The 25,174-nt window shown below is 33.6% G+C and overlaps 3 protein-coding genes across 3 annotated transcripts; 1 reads left to right on the top strand and 2 right to left on the bottom strand.

Annotated features, from left to right (window-relative positions):
- Positions 1–12,350: 12,350 nt before the first annotated feature.
- On the bottom strand, positions 12,351–13,079 carry LOC102663496 (leucine-rich repeat receptor-like serine/threonine-protein kinase At1g17230). Its single transcript, XM_041013828.1, has 2 exons — positions 12,850–13,079; positions 12,351–12,784 (listed from the first exon to the last, which is right to left on the bottom strand). The coding sequence occupies exons 1-2, from the start codon at positions 13,066–13,068 to the stop codon at positions 12,536–12,538; spliced, it is 468 nt and encodes a 155-aa protein (XP_040869762.1). The 5' UTR covers positions 13,069–13,079; the 3' UTR covers positions 12,351–12,535.
- A 2,609-nt stretch (positions 13,080–15,688) lies between these two features.
- Positions 15,689–17,260, top strand: LOC100791800 (protein NODULATION SIGNALING PATHWAY 2). The gene has a single exon (XM_003522002.2). The coding sequence runs from the start codon at positions 15,689–15,691 to the stop codon at positions 17,258–17,260; it is 1,572 nt and encodes a 523-aa protein (XP_003522050.2).
- Positions 17,261–18,871: 1,611 nt separating this feature from the next.
- Positions 18,872–23,481, bottom strand: LOC100786820 (gamma-interferon-responsive lysosomal thiol protein). The gene is made up of 5 exons (XM_003520289.5): positions 23,065–23,481; positions 22,081–22,146; positions 21,846–21,989; positions 19,248–19,340; positions 18,872–19,128 (listed from the first exon to the last, which is right to left on the bottom strand). The coding sequence occupies exons 1-5, from the start codon at positions 23,377–23,379 to the stop codon at positions 19,045–19,047; spliced, it is 702 nt and encodes a 233-aa protein (XP_003520337.1). The 5' UTR covers positions 23,380–23,481; the 3' UTR covers positions 18,872–19,044.
- Positions 23,482–25,174: the final 1,693 nt, after the last annotated feature.

Raw genomic sequence — 25,174 nt, 5'->3', positions numbered from 1 at the left:
GGCCAATTCTAGATAATAGGCCCATTGGCCCTACTTACCAAATATTGGCCTATCTGCTTATTTAAGCTTTCACGGTTTCTAACATAATTTTTAAACATTATTTAATTTACGCAATGAAAAAAAAAACATTGGTTATAAACGGAATTTAAAAAAATGGCCCATTCCCGATTTAACACTTTTCTAACCAACAATAATCAAGGCTTAACCACTCATGACAAAAGCTAACAAATGAACAATGCTTAACCGTCACACATGGAAAAAAGCCAAAATCATCAAAAATAAGCCAAACAATAAGTCAAAATCTTCAGAAGCATTTAATCAAACACATTATAGACAGAAATTGGACAATGCTAAACATGGAGATACTTGCACAAGCTTCATATGGTGAGGTCATAAACAACATAGGAGAACAGAGCAGAGAAAAGACCTGCATGGGCCAACAACGAGGTTCGCACCAAGTCCAAGTTCTAGCATTTTCTAAGGAAACTAAAAAAAAAAGTGAAGAAGAGCAATGGCTAAGTGCTTGCTATCAATGAGATTTTTTAGAAGATCGTGACACCACTCTAAACGGTGCATTTGAGGCGACGTACAATGAAATGGCTTCTCGTCATAGGTATAACACCCTAACATATATCTATATAATATTAATAATTATGTTTGATGTTTGATTATATTTGTTGCATTATTTTTATCTGTAATTATTTTCAAGGAGGTGAGTTTAGTTATTAGAAGGGTGTTAGTAGTTAAAGCGTTAGCTTCTCAAAGAAGTCTCGTGAGAAAGCTTCTCAAAGAAGTCACGAGGAAGCTTCTTGAGGAAGCCTTTTAATGAAGCTTCTCAAGGAAGCTACATGAGCTGCCTCGTTAAAAATGCTTCACAGCCTTCGTTAATCGTTGGATCTTCTCGAAATTTGGTCTTCAGCTTCAAAAGACACTTGTCCATGATCTTACCGTTGGGATCTTCGAGAAGATATCTGGAGTGTGCGCGAAGCTTCCGTTCCTGAGAGCATTTCTCACTTGAGCGTTTCAGCTTCTGCTATCGTGTAGCTTAGGAAAAACGCCATTTCTTCTCCTTTATTTCTTCCAAAGCCATTTCTAATGTCCCAAGCACTTTCTCCATCACCCACAACCACCTTTAGCCACCACAAACCACCGTTGTTCTCCGTTGAAACCCCACACCGAGAGGAACCCTTCAACCGAAGCGGAATCTTTCAACTTGGCTCACAGTTGTGACACCCTCTACCCCTCACATATATACTAATAAGGAATAAAAAATTAAAATATTAATTAAAAGTATTTTTAAAATATTTTTTTTTACAAGTCTTTCAAAGGGAAAAAAGGTTCACATTCATTTTCTTTTACATCATATTCAAACTTGTCCAAATAAATAATAAAGTATTCTCGACTCAACAAGGTTGTCTAAGCTTCATACAATTAATATAGAACATATATCCTAATGTCACATCCTATCAGAGCGTTGTGTTCCCGTGTCCTCTAGCATGAGATTCTTCATAGTCATCCACCTATTTTCTGCTCCTTCGAACACAAGTTCAAGATCATCACAGGATCTAAACACAACAACACACAGGGAGTGAGTTATCACATTCCTAGCTAATAGAGAAACAAGACAATTAAATATACATATTATATAAATGAGATACCACTTGCTTAAACATAGCTCACGTAACTTCTCCACTTCGTCATTCAAAATTCACTTTTCAATCATCAATCACATTACACAAGAATCCCACACTCCGATCAAGATATAATAACACATCAATTAGCAAGCATATGCAACAGTTATGCTAAGACTCAATCCTATATGCAATGTGGTACCATGTCAGTGAAAAACCACCATGGGGTGCTTAGGAGTACATAACAAGACACACCACAAAATGGGTTTGTCAGGTCACTCTCACTAAGTAAAATCATAGGGAGACCAGTCAGGGTCACAATGTTTTGCGAGAATGCAACAACCATATGAGATCAGCATAGGCTTAAAGGAGCACTCAAACCAGATGACCTCCAAGGCCTACATTCCGAAGAGTCCGTCAGGGCCTCTCCCTCCTGATTCAGGTCCAACCCCTAAAATAATTTTTGCATGCAGACACTGCTCATGAATTATACAATACCCATGACCTTACACTCGTGTTTTAAACACGTTCAACACAATTGCGCTATGATTTAACACTGGTTTCTAAATAGGAAACCTACATTTTCTCTTTAACACTGCGCATCAACGCTTTTCTCAATATAACACTGGTCGGGTTATTGTACAATTCATAGCTTACAACACAAGTAATTTCACATCAAGTGTTAACTACACACTTATCCACAACTAAAACTCATTCACAATTTCACATCTCATAGTGTCACAATCCATCATTACATGTTTTCACGTATCTCACAAATTAACACATGTTCAACTTTACACTTATACTCAATCTCAATAAAAACATTATAATCTCAAAGCAACATGTTATTCCACAATTCATCACATACTCACAATTTGAATCATCATTTCATATCCTCAATATAACAATTTATACAAAAGACTATCACAACATGAGGACTAAAACCCCTCAAATAATATCACACACTTATATCAAAATCATAGGTCGAAATATATAAATATCAAGAGCGCAATTTATCAAACAATTTTCATTAGGACATAAATATTTTATTTATAATCATAAAGGAAAAATTGAAATTTAATAGACATCTCAAAATAAAACCACAATTTAATCCTCTAAGGATCCCTACACATATTCTCACTAATCCCCAACTGTGAATAACTCATCCCTTACCTCTAAGCGGACTCACGTGTCTTCCGACAGCGATACGTCAGAGAAACGTAGAAGGGGTTGAAGCCTCCATTTGGACTATCTTCATGCGATTCCTTTTTCTCTATCCACGAATATCATCTCGTAAATTCCAACGGTCAAAGCGTGCGCAATTGAATTTCGAACAACATATCCAAATTTCACAACAATCCAACGGTTAACAAAACCGGGATCGTAATTTTACCAAGACAGCTTTGGGTTTCTGCGGGAAAGAAAAAGGCTACAATGCGAAGGGTATTTCTCTCAGTTCAGACATGATATCGTGGTTCTCAAATTTCACAACGATCCAACGGTGAGAATGCTCGGAATTGGGTTGCGAACGTGGTTCTCAAATTTCACAACGATCCAACGGTGAATGAGTCCAAGATCGTCATTTTTCTGAAACAGGTTTGGTGGGCTGCGGGAAAACAGAAAGGGTTTTGAGAGGAGAAAGGAAAAAACGAAAATGAAGGAAAGAAGAGACAGCATCAGTGTGAAAACTGACCTAACACTATTTATAGCTAGGTTTACTTACTTTATTTATTTATTATTTTATAAAAATAAACTCTATTTTATTCTCTATCAAACAAATAAATAAAATACCCTTTTTATTTTCTCTCAAATCATTATTTTAATTAATAATTATATCTCCTTATTTATTTATTTATAGAATCTCATCATTTTTCTAAAACTCTATTTATTTATAAATAATTTTTTTTTTAAAAATTAGCTTACGAAAAATGGGATGTTACAACAGTTTCGGTAAAGAACGAAACCCTAATCTGACTTTTCGTTTCTTTCAAGGTAACCATGGTTCTATGCTTATTTCTTGTTAGTTTCATCTTGTCTTTGCATCTTTTCTGACTTTGGGACCACCATTGCATGTCTTACACTTCCTTTGGAAAAACCCTAGAGAAAAAGACTTTGTAAACGTTATCCTTCATGAAATGCATGTTATCTTCGTAACCTACACTGAACCCCGGTTACTTTGGCGTGATCGGAATTTCAAAATGATATCCCTTTGTAAAACCCGAAATGCTCTAAGCTCTTTCATGAAGTGACGTGGGTGTTTGACCCAAAGCATTGTTGTTAGCTTTGTTTCTGAAAATCCATATTAAGTCTCCTTCGTTTTGGCATGGTAGAGGCTTGCATGGAACCGACGAGCAAGGACAAAGAAAAAATATTCAAGTGACACGACGAGGAACTCGCGGGGTAGCTCACGATAGGTGAGGGGAGTTTATTATAAAATTTACCGTTTTAACACCATAGTTAGGGTCAGGGAACCTAGCTATGAAGATGTTTGCCTGTTCCTGTTGCATGCTGATTTTTCTTTCAAGAAAATTATTCTTTTAACTAATGGGATGCGATATAATTGTCCTTGATTTGCACCGAGTTTTCCAAAAAGGAACAATGTTTTTAACTAATGGGATGCGATATAACTGTTATTGATATGCATGCTGGTTTTTTAAAAAAAACTATGTTTTTGATGAACGGGATGCGTTATATATATTTATTGTGATGAATGAAATTGTTGTCTTTATTTGACTTGTGTTGGTTGAAGACCTAGGGGGAATGAACCTCAAGCATGAAAGTAACATGTATGTGCGGAATGCGATTTATTGTTGATGTTGCTAATGATGATTTTAATCGATGTGTGGTGATGTTGATAATTTTGATGATATTGGTTTGAGATGACGATGTTGATAAGACTATGTCAACATGAATTGATGTCATTGTTAATGATTATGTGAATATGAAATGAGGTTGTTATTGTTGTTGATAACGTCATTGAGACGAGATGATGTCTATGTTGAGAATGATATGGATATGGAATGTTGATTGATGTTGGATATGCATTGGCATGTGTATGTTGTGTATGTTCGTGAGGGGCACTATGCACTGACCTTCCAGGGTCTTTGGCACTAGCTTTTGGTCATGTTCATACGTTGGATGTTGTGTGTGTTTGTGGAGGGCACTGTGCACTGACCTTGTCTTTGGCACTAGCTTTTGGCCACGTTCATACGTCATATAGAGTGTATGTCATGGGGGGTAGAGTGCATTGACCTTGTCGGATGACCCAGACGTGGGTGACTAGCGTGGCTAGAGAATTTAAGCATTTTTTAGGGGATGCTTAGGCACTTTAATTGGTCCATGGTCTTTGGCACTTACTTTTGGCCATGATCATAGCTCATACGACACAAGAAATAGAGTAACTGTGGCAAAGTGTACTTTGTACCGAGGGAGCTTGTCACCTGGTAGGGAACACCTTTGGGCTCCCAGGCTGATCACCTATGGGAGGGGAGCTGTTATGTGCACACCCGAGGGGTCTCGACGAACTCAACACAGTTCCCTAAGTGAGAGTGTCGTGTGGACACGCTTAGGCTATTTCCTGAGATTTGATTGTTGTTGTTACGTACCACATTGCATCTGAGTGTTGAGTCAGATGCAAGCATCATTTTGTGCAGTCTTGATTGGATCCATGGGTGGATGATGAGTAATTGTTGGATGTGGATGATGAATAATTGTTGGATGTGAGTGTTGAATAATGCATGTTGTGTAACCTCATAATGTTTGCCCATGTTCCTTACTAATTGTGGTTATTTGGATTTGGTATTGGTTCTCTTTATAATGAACTCACCCTTGCAATTTTGTATCGTGTGGTTGATACCTGTAATGATCACGAACCTTGTTCGTGGGAGTAGAATGACAGTGGCAGGGTGCAGGGAGTAAGATTCTGGTGAGGAGCCGCCGAGCCGACGTGATGACGTTGACATTATTTTGGGAGAAAGTTATGTTTTGTAATGAACTCCTCCGTAGTAGGTTTTCAAGTTCTATTTTGTTGAATCAAAGATGTAAACTTAGATTTTAATTATATTTATGAACAGATTTTAATTTTCGTTATGTGTATGACGTGTACCGAATTATTATTTCTATATAATTATGTATATTCACTTAAGTAATGGCGTGTTGTCGGATGAATGTATGTCGAGACAAAATTACTTCTATTTTCATAAGCAAAAATTAAGGGAGTTCTTTTTTATAAAAATTGAAATTACCGCATGTTAGAGTGTTGATATTGTAACGACTCGCCTCGTCGCTACGATATCAACACTCTAATGTGTGCTAATTTTAATTTTTATAAAAAGAACTCCCTTAATTTTCATGATGATAATATCACTAATCTTCTCTATCGCACAATACATTCATCCAACAACACACCATAAATTAAGTGAATATACATAATTCTATAGGAACAGTAACTCGATACATGTCGTACACATAACGAAAATTAAATATGTTCATAGGTATAATTAAAATCCCAGTTTTACATCTTTAACTCAACAAAATAAAACTTAAAAACCAATTACGGAGGAGTTGATTACAAAACACAATTCTCTCCCAAAATAACGCCAACGTCATCATGTTGGCTCGGCGGCTCCTCACCAAAATCTTACTTCTTGCACCCTGTTGCTGTGATTCTGCTCCCACGAACAATTTTCGTGATCATCACAGGTATCAACCACACAATACAAAATTATAAGGGTGAGTTCATTATAAAGAGAACCAATACCAATTCCAAATAACCACAATTAGTAAGGAACATAGGCAAACATGATGAGCACACACAACATTCATTATTCAACACCAACAAATATTCATCATCCACATCTAACAATTACTCATCATTCATCCATGGACCCAATCAAGACTGCACAGAATGATGCATGCACCTGACTCAACCACTCAGATGCAATGTGGTACGTACCAACAACAACCAAACCTCCGAAAATAGCCTAAGCGTGTCCACACGACACTCTCACTTAGGCAACTGTGCTGAGTTTGTCGAGACCACCCGATTGTGCACGTAACAGCCCCCCTCCCATAGGTGATCAGCCTGGGAGCCCAAAGGTGTTCCCTACCAGGTGACAAGCTCCCTAGTACAAAGTACACTTGGCCACAGTTACTCTATTTCCTGTGTCGTATGAGCTATGATCATGGCTAAAAGTAAGTGCCAAAGACCATGGACCAATTAAAGCGCCTAAGCATCCCCTCATAAATGCTTAGATTCTCTAACCACGCTAGTTACCCACGTCTGGGCCATCTGACAAGGTCAGTGCACTCTACCCCCCATGACATACACTCCATACGACGTATGATCATGGCCAAAAGCTAGTGCCAAAGACCCTGGAAGGTCAGTGCACAGTGCCCCCCACGAACATACACAATATGCACATGCCAATGCATTTCCAACATCAATCAACATTCCATTTCCATGTCATTCACAACATAAATATCATCTCATCTCAATGATGTTATCAACTGCAACAGCAACCTCATTTCATATTCACATATTCATCAATAATAACAATTCATGTTGACATGGTCTTTATTAACAATGTCATCTCAAATCAATATCATCATAATTATCATTATCATCACATATCAATTAAAATCCTTTATAGCGACATCAACAACAAATCGCATTTCACACACACACACACACACACACACACACACACACACACACACACACACACACACACACACACACACATATATATATCGCATCCCATTCGTCAAAAACATAGGTTCTCCTAAAAAAAACCAGCATGCATATCAATAACAATTTTATCGCATCCCATTAGTTAAAACGTAATTTTCTTTGAAGAAAAATCAGCACGCAACAGGGACAGGCAGATATCCTCATAGCTAGGTTCCCTGACCCTAGCTATGGTGTTAAAACAGTAAATTTTATAATAAACTCCCCTCGCCTATTGTGAGCTACCCGCAGTTTCCTCGTCACGTCACTTGGAGATGTCTTTTTATTTTCCGCTCGTCGGTTCCATGCAATCCTCTACCATACCAAAATGAAGGAGACTTAATATGGATTTCAGAAAACAAAGTTAATAACAGTGCTCTGGGTCAAACATCCACATCACTACATGAAAGAGCTGAGAGCATTTCGAGTTTTACTAAGGAACATCATTTGGAAATTCCGACCACGCCAATGTGACTGGGGTTCAGTGTAGGTTACGAAAATAACATGCATTTCATGAAAGGATAACGTTTACAAAGTCTCTTTCTCTAGGGTTTTTCAAAGGAAGCATAAGACATGCAATGGCGGTTCCAAAGTCAGAAAAGATGCAAAGACAAGCTGAAACTAACAAGAAACAAGCGTAGGACCATGGTTAACTTGAAGAAAAACGAATGGTCAGACTAGGGTTTTGTTCTCTACCAAAACCGCGAGCCAAGTTGGAAGATTCCGCTTCGGTCGAAGGGTTCCTCTCAGTGTGGGGTTGCAACGGAGAACAACGGCGGTTTGTGGTGGCTAATGGTGGCTTTGGGTGATGGAAAAAGTGCTTGGGACATTAGAAATGGCTTTGGAAGAAAGAAAGAAGAAGAAATGGTGTTTTTCCTAAGCTACACGAAAGCAAAGGCTAAAAACGCTCAAGTGAGAAATGGTCTCGGACACGGAAACGTCGCGCACACGCCAAACACCTTCTCGAAGATCCGAACGGTCAGATTGTGGACAAGTGTCTTGTGAAGTGGCAGACCAAATTTAGAGAAGATCCAACGGTTAACGAAGGCTGGGAAGTGTTTTTACCGAGGAAGCTCATGTAGCTTCCTTGAGAAGCTTCATTAAGAGGCTTCCTCGTGGCTTCTTTGAGAAGCTTTCTCAAAAGGCTTCTTTGAGAAGTTAGATCCTTATCTACCCACACCCCTCTATTAACCCTCTATTAACTAAATTAACCTCCTTGAAAATAATTATGGATAAAATAACACAACAAATATAATCAAACATCAAACATAATTATTATATATATATATATATATCAGGGTGTTACAGATATCGTAACGATGAGGCAGGTCGTTACAACAGGGTCAGGAGCCCTTGCATCATCAACGAGATTTTTTAGACGACAGTGACACCACTCTAAACGGTGCAGTTGAGGCGATGTACAGTGAAATGGCTTCTCGTCACAGGGTTAGGAGCCCTTGCATCCAAATTATCAAGACTACAACCATCCCAGCTAAGCTTTGCAAGAAGGAGAGCACCAAGCAATTTCACAATTCAAAAATCTAGTTCCCATTGGTCTACAAGAAAGTTAGACCACCTACCAGAAAGCTGAAGACCACATACAAGGCCAAAGTACTAACACAACAATGCAGCCATTCAAATCAATTTTGGTAGGGGAGGGCTGGAGTTTTCTTGATGCAGTACTCAGGGAAGGTATACAATGCACCAAACACAGCCCAAAGGTACTGTTTGCAACTATCCCTTCACATGCAAGTGAAGAAACCAACCCCTATGTTAGCAAAATAGAAATAAAAATGAGAATAAGACATCCTCCTTAGTGGACTAACAAGACACTATGGAAACAAGTTTACCTAGACACACAAGGTCACAAGCCCTCCAATTTCATCAAAAACAAGCCAAACAATATTCCAAAATCTTAAGAAGCATTTAATCAAACATCTTGAAGACAGGAATTGGACAATGCTAAACATGGAGATACTTGCACAAACTTCATTTGGAAACCATTTGCATTCAAACTTATTCTTATTTCTAAAAAATCCACTTGACAAAATCCACCTAGTAATAATAATATAGTCACATCTATGAATGAAAAAGAACAAATTTACAAGAACTGGTTGAAGTAGAACTCGGACAAAAGATACAACATAGCTTAACGGCATAACAATTATTTACCTTACAACCCGGACAACAAAAGAATTGATAACAAATACATCCACGACATGCTTTACATGTGGCACTACTTTTAACATAGATTACAAATTGCTATAAAATGTCAAATAAAGTCATAGCTATGAATGAAAAAGAGCATATTTACAAGAACTGGTTGAAGTAGAACTCAAACAAAAGATACAACATACCTTAACTGCATAACAACTGTTTACCTTACAACCCAGACAACAAAAGAATGAAAATAAATTCATTTTCAGAATGCGCAAAGGGTCACACCACGAAGAGAAAGTCATAACCTTAAAGATCATCAAAAACAGAAAATTCATGAAAATAATATCTATTAGCAAAACTAGAAAGAGAAAAGCTTGAAGCTCATCTTCACGCCAATCCCTTTATTCACATAAAAACATGTTAGAAATTGATGGAAGAGGTGACTGGATGGCAATGGTCAGAGATGAAACGATCGAGGATGTTGGCACAATAAGCGAAAGGTCACAACGTGAAGAAGAAGCCGTAAACTCTAACCTAAAGGACTTTTATAAAGTTTAAATCGTGCTTGATCTTGGACCTTTTCGGAGGGGTGTTGCTAGGTGCACCTGCATTATTGCTGGTGCACCCAACATTTGATTTGAATGGGCAAAAATGCCCCTAGGTTAATTTTAAAAAGAAAAAAAAAGCACACCTTGCCCGCATTTGCTTCTTCTATCTCAAAAATAAAAATAGCCTTGGGTCAAAAGGCCTTGATTAGTTAGACTAAATTAAAAATATTGACAATATTGACTTCCTAATGCCCATGATTGACCATTTTTTAAAAAATATTTTAATATTTTTATTTCAGATCATCATTTACAGGATTTGTGACAGTCAAATGTTTACCTGATTTGAATATTATTATATCTCAAAATTACTACTTCATGAACATGGGGATTGATGGCTAGTGAAATGGTAAAAAAATACTTAATTATTTGTTATTGCAAAACTATAAACTGAAAATCAAAATGACTTAATATTTTCAATGCTTGGCAAGTTCAACACGTGATTGATATTATATATCATCACTTTTAATTTTGTTGCAAAGATATAGTGGAGAAATGAAATATATATTTTAATGTTTGGCACACATCGTCTTTTATTCATTTTTTATAAATATATATATATATATATATATATATATATATTTATACGTTACAGGCAAGACATTTTCTATATACCAATCAGCAGTAGCTTCGTACATACCTCTTAACAGGAGTGTGCATTTTAAAAAATAAATAAAAGTAATTAAAGGAGTGCATTTTCACCATTAAAAGTAGCACATTCTAGAAAATAAATCAAGAAGTAAGTGGGTATAAAAACATATGAACGTCCAGCTTTTATAATCCTTTACTTAATGCAAAATCAAGAGCCAAAATAAACTTATGAAGTTATTTATTAATCATATTTCAACATGTCCATACACCAACTTTTATATTATTAATTATTATATATACAATATTAGTCAAAATATGAAGTTAAATATTAGTTCTACATTAAATTAATAAAATAGAAAATTTCCCCCAAAATAACAAACCTTGCATGCATTAAATTTTGGATCTGCATTGTATGAATTAGCCCCCGTCGTGCTAATCTCTGCACATATAATTAATACCCAAAAGTATTTTCAGGAAATCAAAAATCAAATTTCAAATGCAGAAAAAAAATTTAACTAAAATTCAACAAAAGGTAAAATCTATGAAAGCCTAAAAGATGAGTGCTACCAACACCCTTTGCATTCTCTTTCCCACAAGCTCTCCGTTTTTGGAAAAATTTTATGTGGGTTCCATTAAATAGTGAGTGGGCCCAGGTTTTTTTGTAAGACCCACATTAAACTTACCTTATAATAGAGTGTTGCAAAAAGTGTGTTTCTACCCTTTCTCCAGCCTAAATTAAAATTGGAACCATTTGTTCAAGCAAACAGAGAGGCAACAAAAGACAATCAAATTTATGTGGGAGAGGGGTGAATTGCTTAAGTCAATTGAACCCAAAGAATGGGCGCTGCACCAAAAAACGAATAAAATGAGATATAGAAAGTATGTAATGAACATAGATTACAAAAAGCCGAGACTATGACATACATCTTGTGGAAAGGAAGCTGTTGGAATAGGTATTGTTAACACACCAACCATGATAAATTTTTTACTTATGATACATATAATGTTCATAAATATGCTTCAGAGAAGAACAGTATAGGAAATAGAAGAGCATGTTTCGAGAAAAAAGTTAGCAAGCATATTTTCTCTGTAGGGCGGTAGCAAGCATATTTTCTCTGTTACTACAGACAAAGTATAACTAAACATCAGAAATCAATATCTACTAAAAAGTAAAAACAACTTCTGCTATTAGCAACAACCAAATTCCTGAAAAAACAATATTAATTCAATAGGCACTCCCCCATTCAACAAAATCATCACATATTGAAATATATATGTCTAAATGTCGACCAAATTTGTGAATCTTCTTAATTTTCTTAATCAATTGGGAGCAGCAAATACTAGCCAGAAGGTGCATCTTGCTAATGCTCAAATGTATAAATACCATCTGGCAGCTTGCACTTATCACCCAGTTCAAGATTCTACTATGAAAAAAACACGTCTCCAACTCACTGTGTGCCTGCCATAGTAACAAAAAATCAGAAACAAAACATACAGAAGTAATATCAAATTACATTATTTTGGACTTGAACGATATGAAATCCCTTCCACCTCCTTTCCTCGCAATACTTTAACGATATGAATGACTCAGCAAACACAAGGGAATTTTTTTTAGATCAGTAAAGAAATTAGCAAGTACCTTTGTTTGTCATGAACATCATGGAATTCCAACACACCATTTTGCATGCTTCTTCGATCTGTTCCCCGCAGAGCCTCGGGTTCCCCCAAAATGACGACGCATTGAACCGGATCCATGCCGACCTCACCGGAATCTTGCCCGAGAGCCGGTTGTTGGACACATTTAAATACCTGAGGCTGCTCTACTTGAAACCGGGAATGCGTCCGGTGAACGCGTTGTCTTGCAAGTAGAGAACGTACAGTCGTCGAAGATTCAGCAGCGATGCCGGAATGGCGCCGGAGATATGGTTCTGCGACAGAACAATGACCTTCACGCGGTGGAGGAACGCGACCGAGGCGAGAAACTCACCTGAGAAGTAGTTTTCGTTGAGGCCACACAGGTGCGTGATCTCCTCCGTCGTGGCATCAATCTGGTGCCGGAGGCACTTCTCCTCCGCCAGCCACGCGTTCCGGTGCGAGGTGAGGAACAAGTGGGTGTGTGGTGGAAGCGAATGAAGAAGAAGGCAATGGCGGCGATGAACAAGGGTAGGGTTTGGAGTAGAGGGGGTGTGAAACGCAAGGTTGTTTTGGGAAGAGGCTCAGATGGAGTGTAACCTAGAGGAGGAAGACAGAAAGTGAGGTGGTGAAGAAGAAAGTCCGGTGGAAGGAGAAGAGTGAATGCGAACAGTCTTTGAATCATGAAGACTGAGTGTGACAACGAGACGATAAGGCTCATTCGACTAGAAAGATACTAATTTCAAAGACGATTTTAAGAAAATCGCCTTTAAACATTCATTTTTTAACACGGTTTTGATAAGACCGTCTACGCATTTTATTATTTACAAAAATATCCCGCTTTATATATTAAGATGGTTTTTTCAGAACCGTTTTAAAAAATGCATAGTTATAAGATACTTTTTTTAGTAGTAAGTTTTTCTACAAGAATCTCCACACCAGACAAATCTTATCAATTACAATAAGAATAGAAATAATGTTGGAAAAAAAAAACAGTAAAACCTTTGAGGGTAATTTATAATATATATATATATATTAGTTCCTGAAAATAAAATACCTCTCTTTGGTTGTTAATAAATTCCAAACACTAATATACCATATTAATTATGTCAAAAGATTTATGATTTACTACTAGAGCTAGCTCATGTAGCTGGCTAGTGGATAGTGGATAATAGATAGTAGATAGATAGATAAATTAGATGTTTGAAAAAAAAAAGAATAAAAATAAGTTTCACCGTAAAAATTGTGCGAAAGAATAGGTTAGCAAAAATTGTGCAATTAAAAGAATTTAATACATTTTTTTTTTCTATGGATCAACACTTTTCTACGCCACCTTCTAAAAACAAAATCACTTTTCTATGATATAATTATGGATAAGTCTGTTTCCTCGTTATGGTTCTAATCTGTGACGTTGCTGCATTAATCAATATTTTGTCTGTCCGAAAGGGATTTGCGATAGTACAAAAGAGAAGCTCCAAAGACAGAGATAACGGCACTTTAATTATATTGAAACGAAACTAATCTAAAATCAAGAGTTTCTGTCGAAGAATGTTCGGTCTTGCCTATTAATTGGAAATTGGAAAATGACAAAGATGTTATAAGATAATTCCAAATAACCATAAACCCAATACAATAAAATTAAAAATGCTTTTGTTCATTACTATCTTAATGGCATTGTTAAAAAATTAATAAATAAAATAAATACTTTTTCTTAAATGACAATAAAAATGTGTGAATATTATTAAATGTCTTAAAGACAAAAGATAACAAAACCAGAATTATTACCCGTAAAAATAATACACAACAAAACTTAAAAATATTTGTATTTTTTTATTTATAAGAATTGAACACGATATTAAAAATTTATAACACTCACACAATTTACTAGTTTGTTTCTTTCTATTTTCTTAATTAGAGAATTAATATTGGAATGACCACTTTAATTTTTCTTTCAAATGATTTTTTGGGATCCAAATATTTTTCAAATGCTTAACACTTTTTATTACATCCTTTTACATCAGTTAATTAATAATCGATGTAAGAGGACAATGACAATTTATATCAATGATATACTAACAACTGATATAAAATATTATCTTTTACATCTGTTATAAATAGTGTAATTTCTTCTGATTCAAGGACTTAACGGATATTCTTGGTCTGCATGATAATTGTGGTACGATAATCAATAAAGACTGAGTTTGAATCTAGTCAGTAAAACATTCGAAAAAAGATCATGGACTACTTATTACCATGTAGACGCTTTCTGAACCTCACCATTCAATTCAGAGAAGCTTCATGGTAATTACAAGGAGAACATAACACGGAATACATTCCCTTATACATATGCACATAATTTCTTATGAAGCAAAAAGTAATTGTATGGGAAATACATGAAGTATTAATTAACTAATCAATTTCTGATTATAATATGCACGGGGTAATATTGTATTTGGTAACAAGGGACACATTCCATAAAAGCTGCCAAAAAGAGGAAGATGAATATTGCTGGCAACTTAGAAATAAAAAACTAAAAAACCAAATGGTTAAAAGTGATTGGTTGTTTTTCATTCATGATAAGATAACGATGACCAATATTTCTTTTTTATTTGTCATACAAAAGAGACGTTCGTGGCAAACTATAAAACATTTAGGTGAAAATCATACGTTCCCTTCAAAAACTCTACTAAAGTTCAAACACAATTCTAAGCCAACTATTTTAACCCGAAAATTGACAACTAGTTACGACATTTAATTTACATTGGTGTTTGATTCTCTGTATGTGTTTTTGGTTTTAAAAATAGTTTTCTAAAATAATTTCACACATCTAAACAACTAGTTTCTCATTTAAAATCTATTAAAATTTTAAAACTATTTACAAACTTAAACAAGTGTTTTGAAAAAATATGAGAACTGTTTTTTGATCTTATTCTATTATCACTTGTTGAATCCCTGCTACAATTTCACAATCTAATATCTTTCCTACACCACCTTCCACCAGCAATATATTATAAACAAAAGATATCTAATTATTTTAAAAACTATTTTTTCTAAATAGAAATTAATTACACCTTAAATTATCCATCCAAATTTCAACAGTCCTGCTAAGTAGTATTATATCCCCTCAAAAATTGTTCCTCCTGTCTATCTATTTAACCATGGTTAATTTCTTGTCTTATTCTTTTCTTCTTTCCCTAGTCACCTGGAATATTGACTTTTGTCGTCATATTCTTCTCAATGATTTTCGTCCTATAAATATTCAACCATGACCTCTCAGAAAAACTCATCCAAATTCCAAAACAAGAGTCTCCTCTGCAGTGTGCATAAGCCATTGGATAAAAATGATGCACCCTGAAATTCTCGAATCCTCATCATGGTCTTCAATCTACGAAGTCAATAGCTCAACTATTGGTCATCAATTTGAGCACTATGGCTTTGAAGTTGATGCCCATGTGGGTGTTTCAGTATTCAATTCCTTGTTCAACACTCCAGAGAACACTTCCTCGGAAACTTCCATAAACACTTTACCTTCAATCATGTTCACAAATGAATATGATCATTTTTTACACTACCAAATTGAAAAAGACACCCTTCAACTCCCAACATTGATGGACGTCTATGGTTTGTCTATGGATTGTGATGATTTTGATCCCATCTTAAGGGATCATCAAGAAAGTGAAGGAGATTGGAGTCCTACCCCATCTTTGGACTCAGATTTATCATCAAATCAAAAAGCACTTACCTTGCCTCAACAAGGCATGGAAATTGAAAACCAAGTGAGTCTTCCACACATGTTGGAGGCCCTTGGAGAAGCCATATATCAAGGGAAGAAAGCACTAAAAGAAGTGATCTTGAGATGCATGAGGCAGAAAGTTAGTCCACTTTATGAACCTCTTGAGCGTGTTGCTTTCTATTTGTGCCAAGACATGGAAACAAGACAAGATGATTTTTATCTCAAACAAGAGGCTTCCAAGAACTTTGAGGCAGCGTTTAAGGCCTTCTACCAAGGCCTCCCACATGGAAAAGTTGCTCACTTTGTGGCTAATTTGGCAATTCTTGAGGCCTTGCCCCATGATTCTGAAGTCATACACATAGTGGATTTTGACATGGGAGAAGGGTCTCAATGGCCTCCATTGATTGAGTCCATTGCAACCCTTCGCAAAACATTGAAGTTGACAGCAATCAAACGGGGAGAGGAAGGTTCCGAGGTTGTTTCCTCTCCATGGAAATTTGAGGAAATTAAAAGGGTGCTTCATGAGCATGCTAGATCTCGTGATTTGAAGTTGATGGTGGAGGAGAAGGAAATGGAGGAAGTGGTTAGTGAGCTTAAGAAAATTAACAAAAGTGTTGGAAGTGGAAAGAGAGATTTTTATGCCTTCAATTGCATGGTGGGTCTTCCTCACATGGGGAGAGGGAGTAGTAGAAGGCATGCCACGGAGTTTCTAAATTTGATCAAGAGTTGTGGAAGCAGGGGAATTGTCACTTTTGGAGATGCAAGAGTTTGTGAGAAGTTGGAAAATGACTTGGAATTCGTGTCATTCTTTGAGAGGCATTTGTTGCATTACAAGGCCTTGTTGGAGTCAATTGAATCACATTTCCCAAACCATTTCACAGATGCAAGAAGTGCCATGGAGTGCCTATTTGTGGCACCAAATATCTCTTCCCTTGCTTGGTTGCAAAAGTGGGAAGAGATCAAAGAGGAGTCGGAGTCCTATTTTCAGGCAGATATTGGCTTAGAGGGTTTGAGATTGAGCAATGCAATTTTAATGGAAGTCGGAGAGATGTTGAGTGGAAGTGAACAAGGTTCATATCAAGCCAGGATTGAAGGACAGAATGACAATCAATTGACTTTGGAATGGAAAGGAACCCCTCTAGTAAGAGTTTCAACTTGGAGAAAGATCAAAGGCCAATGATTTACTAACATGTGTATATTCCAATGATTTGTAGTTTTGTATTGATTCTTTAGGCTCATAAAAATATGTTCAGTAATTTTTGTTCATAATATAAAAGTAATATGTTAAGTTGATATAACAAAATTTGTTGTCCTATTAGTTGTCTTTATTGTCCACTTGGAGTATCATTTAAATAAATAAAAATAGAAATGCAATCAAAATGATTTTTTTTTGTGTACTTGATTTAGAATGGCACACCAATGGTCGATCTCTTTTAAAATTATCATAATATACATTTGGTATTCAGACAAATGTAAAAGGAAAAATATGAAGCTAAGGACACAGTAAATCAGCATGACCCTCCTCTGATCTATGAACAACAACTTTAGAAAAAAGCAACAAAGTATATTTGGAAGGTTGACAAACCAATTAGAAGATGTACAAAATATCTGCCAAAATATGGCGTTCATTTTAGAATTTGTAGTATGCCCCATCCCAAATGCAATATAACAACTTGTAAATAATGATTTTCTCTCCCCCTGCAAAGGGACGTGAAATAGGTGCGGTAACGATAAGGATATGAAGATAGAGAAAGTAAGAAATTCAATACGGGATGTGATGGGAAACAATTGAAATAAAAAGTTAATATAAAATGGAAGAAAAAGGATGTAAGAAAAAATCATAATTGATAGTTTATTTTATTGTGATCTTCTTTTCTCCATCTCTTGGCTTTTTTGTTTTTATTGGTAAAAATAAAGGGGTTGGTTGAATGAACTAGCTCAAACGTCTCCCTTAAGTTACACTGAAAAATAAATGGGCTATTAAGCAAGGACAAAGAAATAGACAAAAAGTGGGGTTTCCATGGTTATTGGTTATCTACTGTTTCCATTCACAATATATTAGAATTTAAAGAGTATGGGACTTGGGAGATAGTGACATTTTGCTTGAGTGACTCTGTCCAGAAATAAATCACATTTGATATTCTTAACTATTAGTTTACATTTATATACTTTTTTAGTTATCTATAGTTCACTGATACTAGACTTGCTCTATAATGAGACAATTTCACATTACAATGAAAATTGATATATAAAGTCTTCACTTGATTCACACTTTTTCAATGTGGACTTTTAAATTATTTAATTGTAAATTATTTTTGGTAGAGGGGTTAATTATATGTGGACAAATAATTGATGCTATATTTTATTTACAATTCTAGTTCTCCCCTCTCTATTCCTCTGCTTTTAATTATTCAATCGTAAATTTTTGTTAGTAGATGAGTTAGTTGAATGATGAATTAGCTCAAAGGTCTCCCATAAGTTACAATGAAAAACAAAGAGGTGATTGAGGACAAGAAAAATAGACAAAAAAAAAAGGGGGTTTCAATGGTTATCTACCTACTATTTCCATTCACATTATATTAGAATTTATTTGCCGGTTATGTTCAAGAGTATGACAGATAGGGACATGTCGACAAATTCATACTATACCTAGTTTAAACATTAATTAGGAATTTATTTGCTCTGAATTTTATTAATAGTATTTCCAAAAATTCATTCTATACCTGGTTATCTAACTTGCTCAAGTTGGGGAGTGAGGGTGACCCAGAGAAGAATAGAAGGAGAATGGATCTGGAGTAACATTGCATTTGGCAGTGCAAGTTTAATAATGCAAAATGTAGACTGTCTAATTATTTTTCTTTGTTTGCATTCAACAAGGAATCTTATAAACTATGATAGATTTAACATTTCATTTATGCATCTTTTTGCTATTATTGAATAGTTGAATTTATTTCTCACTAGAATTCATTTCAAAAGAGTATTGCAGACCCCTGGAACCACAACGCCTCTGTAAGCCTTGCAAACATAATGTGCAAAATTTGCATAGTCCTGAATTAACACAAAGAGTACTCTTGATGAGTATATTCTCAATAATCTAAAAATCATACTAATGACACGTGGAAGTGTGTGTGAATGAGAAAGTATGAGAAAAAAGAGAAAGGACTAACTTTTTCAACAGGCTGATTATTCACCACCACCCATGGCACAAATGAAGGAGGTGGGTCAAGTTGTGCGATTTGATTAATATATGTTTTCCCTAGCTGCATATAAATCCAAATTGTACAATCTAAGTAACACTAAACAGACTTATATAGACAAGGATAAATTATTATGCAGTTCTGGTTTTGACTAATTTCTCCATTATACTTAATTAAATATTATTAATTCTTTCTTGTAAATTGTAAAACTTGAATTTGTGCCATATAGACATTGATCAATATGAACACACGATAATCCATGACTATCTAACTACTCTTTATAAAAGATAGTCTAACACTACATATTTTAAATGCCGTTTGATTTGATGAAATGCGTGTTTTTTTTAATTACAAAAACCACCTTGTTTTTACTTTATTTTTTGTATTAAATAATTTGTATAAATATAGTACAAAGAGAAAATAAAAATAGAAAATATTTTGCAATGTATTTCTTATGAAAACTATTAAAAATAAGAAATAAAGTGAAAACAAATGGTATTATTATAATTAAAAATGAAAATATAAAACGTTTTGCAAACCATACTCTTTTAACTTGTGGATGTTTGCAGTCTTTTTATTTTTTTTACAAAAAAAAAAAACTTATATTATTTCATTCATAATCAAAGATTCAATACAAGTTCGAATGAAATCATAGATGTCACTTGTAGTTTTAAAAAAAATATATATATTTTACATGAAGAAGCTAGTAGCTATTATCAAAGTTTTGAAAATCGGATGGGATGGGTCAGTTGAATCGGAACCAGTTTGTCATCCGGTTCGGATAACCCCTCGAACCGGACAGGAAACCGGTGTAAAACCGTGAGAACTGGTGGTTCAGCGGTTTTCAACGGCTTTTGAAAAAAAAAATCTCATTTTCTCAAAATTAAACGTGCTCTGCTACAAATTCAGACAGGCAAGCCTAAGTCGCTTTTGTACCAAGTCTGCATAGAGCTGACACTGTCACAATGCACGAAAAGAAGGAACTTTGACTTAAGTTAAAAAGTTAAAACTTAAAAAACTAAAAAAGTTAAATAACTTATTTAATCTTAAAGTTTGATGATTATTATTTTTTTAATTCTTATAATTTGAAAGTGATATTTTTTATTTTTATAGTTTACATTTTAATTCTTAGTTATGTAATTTAAAAATATTTTTTTAGTTCTTATAATTTATATTTTAATTCTTTTTTAATCCTTATAGTTTAAAAGTAATATTTTTAATTATTTTAATTATCTTTTAGTTTTTATTATAAAAAATATATAAAAATAATTAGTTATAAATTAGTTATCAATTATTAATTATTTTTTTATTAAAAATTATTTTATAATAAATTAGTTATGAATTCTTTCTTGATATTTTTATAATGAATTATAATTGATAATATTACTCATATATTGATAATAAAGACTAAAATGAAATTAAAATATAAAATATAAGAATTAAAAGAATTACTTTCAAACTATAAAAATTAAAAGAGAATTAAAATATAAATTATAAGGACTAAAAAAATCACTTTCAAAATTGTAGAGGCAGACTTAAAATGTAAATCATAGGAACTAAAAGGAATAAAAAAGATAAGAATCCTAAAACTATAAAAATAAAATGAATAATTAAACCAACTAAAAAAAAAGAAGAAAGAAATGGATGTGAAGAATACAAACTGAACTATATGCTATACATAATTAGTGACATCTATTTGTCAAAAAATAACTAGTGACATCTACCTTTAATTTCAATTCAGCAACGATTTTAATTTTTCTTACAAGGAGTTGACTCATCAAAAAATGTTTAATATTGTTTAAAAAGCCATTAAAGTAACATCAATTAGTTTAGACGCCTTTGCAATAAAATTAACGGATAATCATAAGAGTTTTTAGAAAATTTATTTAGATTTATGAAAATAACGTACCTGTAACTCTAGTAACTTTTTTTATGACTTATTTAAATAAGTTTTTTGATAAATTTTATTTAAAACATTATTTTTTATTTAAATAAAATATTTTAAAAATTTCAGTGATTAAAAAAGAATATTCATGTTATTCTAAAGTTAAATGTAATACTCCTTCACTTGTATAAAAGTTTGACAATAGTTAATCCATTGATAATTAAAACATGACGTTAATTTAAGTCTTTAATTATAAAAAATATCATTTTTATTAAAATAAATTAGTGTTAATTGTATTAGATTTACATATTAATATTCTTAAAGTATGTCAAATGTGATATTATATTTATCTAGTATTATTGCATAAACTATTTAATTATTACTATCTTATTAATATTGGTTCAACCACTGTTGAATTATGATTGAGCCTTTAAACCTTAAATTAATACCTTAATCGGTTCAATTACAGTTTGATTTTAAAAATCTTCATTATTATACGATGTTGAATACAGCATTTATCATTTTCCATAACACTGTAGTCATGATTAAGAGATATTATGATTAACTATCCATACCAATGACTTAACCAAACACATATATAGTCATATATAGAATAAACATGTTTCCATTTCGTCTGTTCCATAGTTTTAGCTAACCGTAAAGTGAAAGAAATGGAAAATAACCTCTGTTCCATTTCCCATGTTGAAGCAATTCAGAAAAGGCTCCTTAGGCAAACCCAATTGGTTTAAACATTCTTCCTTCCATTCCTTAATCGTTCCTTTAATTGCCAGAAACTCAAAGCAGTTAACAAATTGATATTGTATGTCCTGCATCACAATGTTATTGTGCATATCTAAGAAAAGTTACCACCACAGAGATCTAGTCTCTATATATAAGAGAAACTTAGAGTATACTTACCACTTTAGACCAAAGATTAAGGGCACATGATTCCAATGAATTTAGCTCGCATTCATCTGGTCCATTCTGCCAATTTGTGTATAAGTATGAATCAAATATAAAGATGATCATCAAGCTTTTTACAGTTCTTATACGAATACAAAGAAAATTGTGAGTAATAGAAGAAACATTGGGAATTATTATAAAAAAAATTCTTAGGATTTAAGCTTAATACATAGTCATGAGCTAGTTGATGAGGTGAGGATTAAAATACCAATTTGGACTTCATCTCAAAAGGTAATTTGTGAAGTGAGACTTGCCACTTTTACCCACTATTTTGGTTTTATCATTGGAAGATGTAAGATCTTCAACAAAAACAGATAAAAAATTATAAAAAAAAAAATCGAAGAGAAATTGATGAAGAGCATCAAGAAAAAGAATTTTTAAAATTGTGTAAGATTTGTTAAGTATTCTCAACAGTCACCGAACATGCATGGGCTGCATATTTTGCCAGACTGCAACAATAAAGTTCATTGAGTACATAATTTAGTGAACAGAAACTAAAAGACAATGTTAAAGATAAATCCCTTTTCCCTGACCTTGATCTAAGTGAAAGCATCATATGGGTTTAACAAAAGGCACATATAAAACAAATGAACAGATCACAAAAACTAAATTAAATTAAAGCAACAAAAATATAGTAAAGACAACCATAACTCTTAGACTATGTTTTCTTCTCATCATAACTCAAAATTAAAGGCGTTGTTGTTGTTGTATAACTCAAAATTAAAATAAATTTATTTTCATCAGTTTCCTCTGAGACCCTTGAGCCCGTGATAACTGATAACTATCACCACTCTAAAGCAACCAAATTAATTGATATCAAAGTCAATTTTGCTACTGACATAGAATTCAGCCATGTTACTTACTGAATAGCTTAATGCTTTGCAAAATGTAATTCCTTGTAGCTTATATAGCAAAGATAATATAGATATAAAATTAAACCTGACATGATATGGATTTGTTGGTATTATTGACGTAAGCATTGGCCCAAGGCACTAGCTGAAGATTGACAATGCTGATGAGGTTGTTGCCAAAGATATCCCTCAGATCCTCAATAATGAATTTTGCACAAGTTTTGCAAAGACTATCATAATACACTGATAGATTAACTTTCTGATGTGCAAGTGATGTATTAATGTCAGCACCATGACCAGCATTATGTGAAGCAGAAGCATAAGATGCACCCTGAGATTCACATATGAAGAGGAAAAGGACTAATATCAATGCAATGGTGATAACTAGTTTTGGAAAAACCATTTTGATTATATTTTGTAGAAAAACTTTCTACTCTGTCTCTGGGTGTAAGGCTGTGAATTGTGAATGATTAATTGATTATTTATTTGGAACCGAGTCTTTAATGTATAAGTAACTCCTCTTCAGCCAAGGAGAAGAAAATAAAACTGTGTCATGTTTTTCTATCAGTTGGCAAATCAAATTCTAATTTCCATTTTAGTTTGGAAAATATAGCTAAAAGTCTCTATCTCTCATTTTGTTTTTTAGTAAAAACTAGAGGGAATGAAGTCCAGAAATACAATAAAACAATTGTTTGGAATGATAGAAGCTATAACCTTATGATTCATGATTATTGTCTCTTATTCATTCTTGAAAACTGATTTTTGTATTGTTGTCTCAACCTTGCTTAGCTATACAAAACAAAGAAGTTTCAAGTTACATGGTATCTTAGGCATTCCTGTTTGTTTATCTTTCACCTGTATCTCTCCTTCTCCCTTCTCTCTGTCTTATATTACCAACCACAAAGTGTGCATTTTCCTTTTACCCTCTACCAGTTTCTATTTAATAGTTTCTTTTTTCTTTCTTTCTTTTTCTTTTGGCCCCAGTTTTCTTATCCCCATCCAGGTAAAAGTACACTAGTTTTTCGTTCTTGCATTTCTTGTTCTTTTAAATCTCTATCCTACCCGTGATGGAGAAATTTATGGTAATGATAGATGATATGAATACCTTATTTTATATTTGTACAGGTTTATTTAGGGAATATATATGCCAATGAAGAATGAAATTGAAAAGGCCTGGTTTTCCTTATTAAATTTTTAGACTAGGCTAGTGTAACAAATTTCATTTCATTTTGTTTTTGCTCCCGCAGTTAATATTTAAAAAATCTAATCTGTAGAAGCTTAAAGAATTAGTTTAATCAGGCTATGCCTAAGTTGAGTTTTTGACGAAGCCTCACACATATTGTGATGGCAAGTTGTAATAGCTTAGTTGTGTTATGTCTTTAGATAGCTTATCTTAATAAGTCTTGCTATGCTTGATGCAAGTTGATCCATTGAAGCTTACAACTTAAGAGATTAACAAATGAAGAGAAGTTTCTTATAAAACTAAAATGAATGGCACATAAAAGTGAATTCTGCATTTGATTCATTAAGTTTGTTTATATGTGAAAAAGTATTAAAGAGTAATATGTTAATTTGCTATTGAAAAACTGAAAATCTAAGTAGGATAATCGATTACACATAGGGTGATTGATTATATTACTTGGGAACTATTTTGTGAAAAAGCGACACATTTGGTTTTTAGAAGAGATGTACATTCAACAATAATCGATTATATAAAATTATAATCCATTGCATATTGTTGTTATCTTGAACCCAGGAGTTTTGTTAAGAATAGGGTTCTCTCATTATTGTTTGTGTACAAAGATTTCTACAGGGTTCTTTGAATTCTTTTTAATAAGGCTTTAGAAAGGCTTTTGTATGTTTCGTGAAAATGATTTTAATGGAATAATATATGAGTTCTTTAAGTTCAAATTAATTTTCTTATTACTTCACTTCATTTTTGTTATAGTTTAATTTGTTTATAAACATTTTTTTTACTTTAAAAAAGTAGCATTGTGAAATTTAAGTTCATAGTTATATTAAAAAAATAAGCACATCTAATTATCTTATCTTATTTTTATAAATGAAAATGTTCATTGATGCAAAATTTTGAAGGCCAAATGACCTATTTAGTGATTTATTTATTTTTTTTCAATTTAATCCTTTATTTTTTAAATTTTTATTTTATAAAGAATTAATTAATCCTTTATATTTAAAAA

The sequence above is a fragment of the Glycine max genome, chromosome 3, assembly GCF_000004515.6.
Source record: "Glycine max cultivar Williams 82 chromosome 3, Glycine_max_v4.0, whole genome shotgun sequence".
Classification (NCBI taxonomy): Eukaryota; Viridiplantae; Streptophyta; class Magnoliopsida; order Fabales; family Fabaceae; genus Glycine; species Glycine max.
This window is presented reverse-complemented; position numbering and strand designations above follow the sequence as displayed.

Bases quoted from the DNA above. Each gene is read 5' to 3' on its own strand.
- LOC102663496 (XM_041013828.1), bottom strand. From the start codon at position 13,068: ATGAGCCTTATCGTCTCGTTGTCACACTCAGTCTTCATGATTCAAAGA. The intron at 12,785-12,849 runs TTCATTCGCTTC...TGGCTGGCGGAG, and splicing joins TCGCCGCCATTGCCTTCTTC to GAGAAGTGCCTCCGGCACCA.
- LOC100791800 (XM_003522002.2), top strand. From the start codon at position 15,689: ATGATGCACCCTGAAATTCTCGAATCCTCATCATGGTCTTCAATCTAC.
- LOC100786820 (XM_003520289.5), bottom strand. From the start codon at position 23,379: ATGGTTTTTCCAAAACTAGTTATCACCATTGCATTGATATTAGTCCTT. The intron at 22,147-23,064 runs GTTTAATTTTAT...ACAAATTGGCAG, and splicing joins ACAAATCCATATCATGTCAG to AATGGACCAGATGAATGCGA. The intron at 21,990-22,080 runs GTAAGTATACTC...ATTGTGATGCAG, and splicing joins TTAATCTTTGGTCTAAAGTG to GACATACAATATCAATTTGT.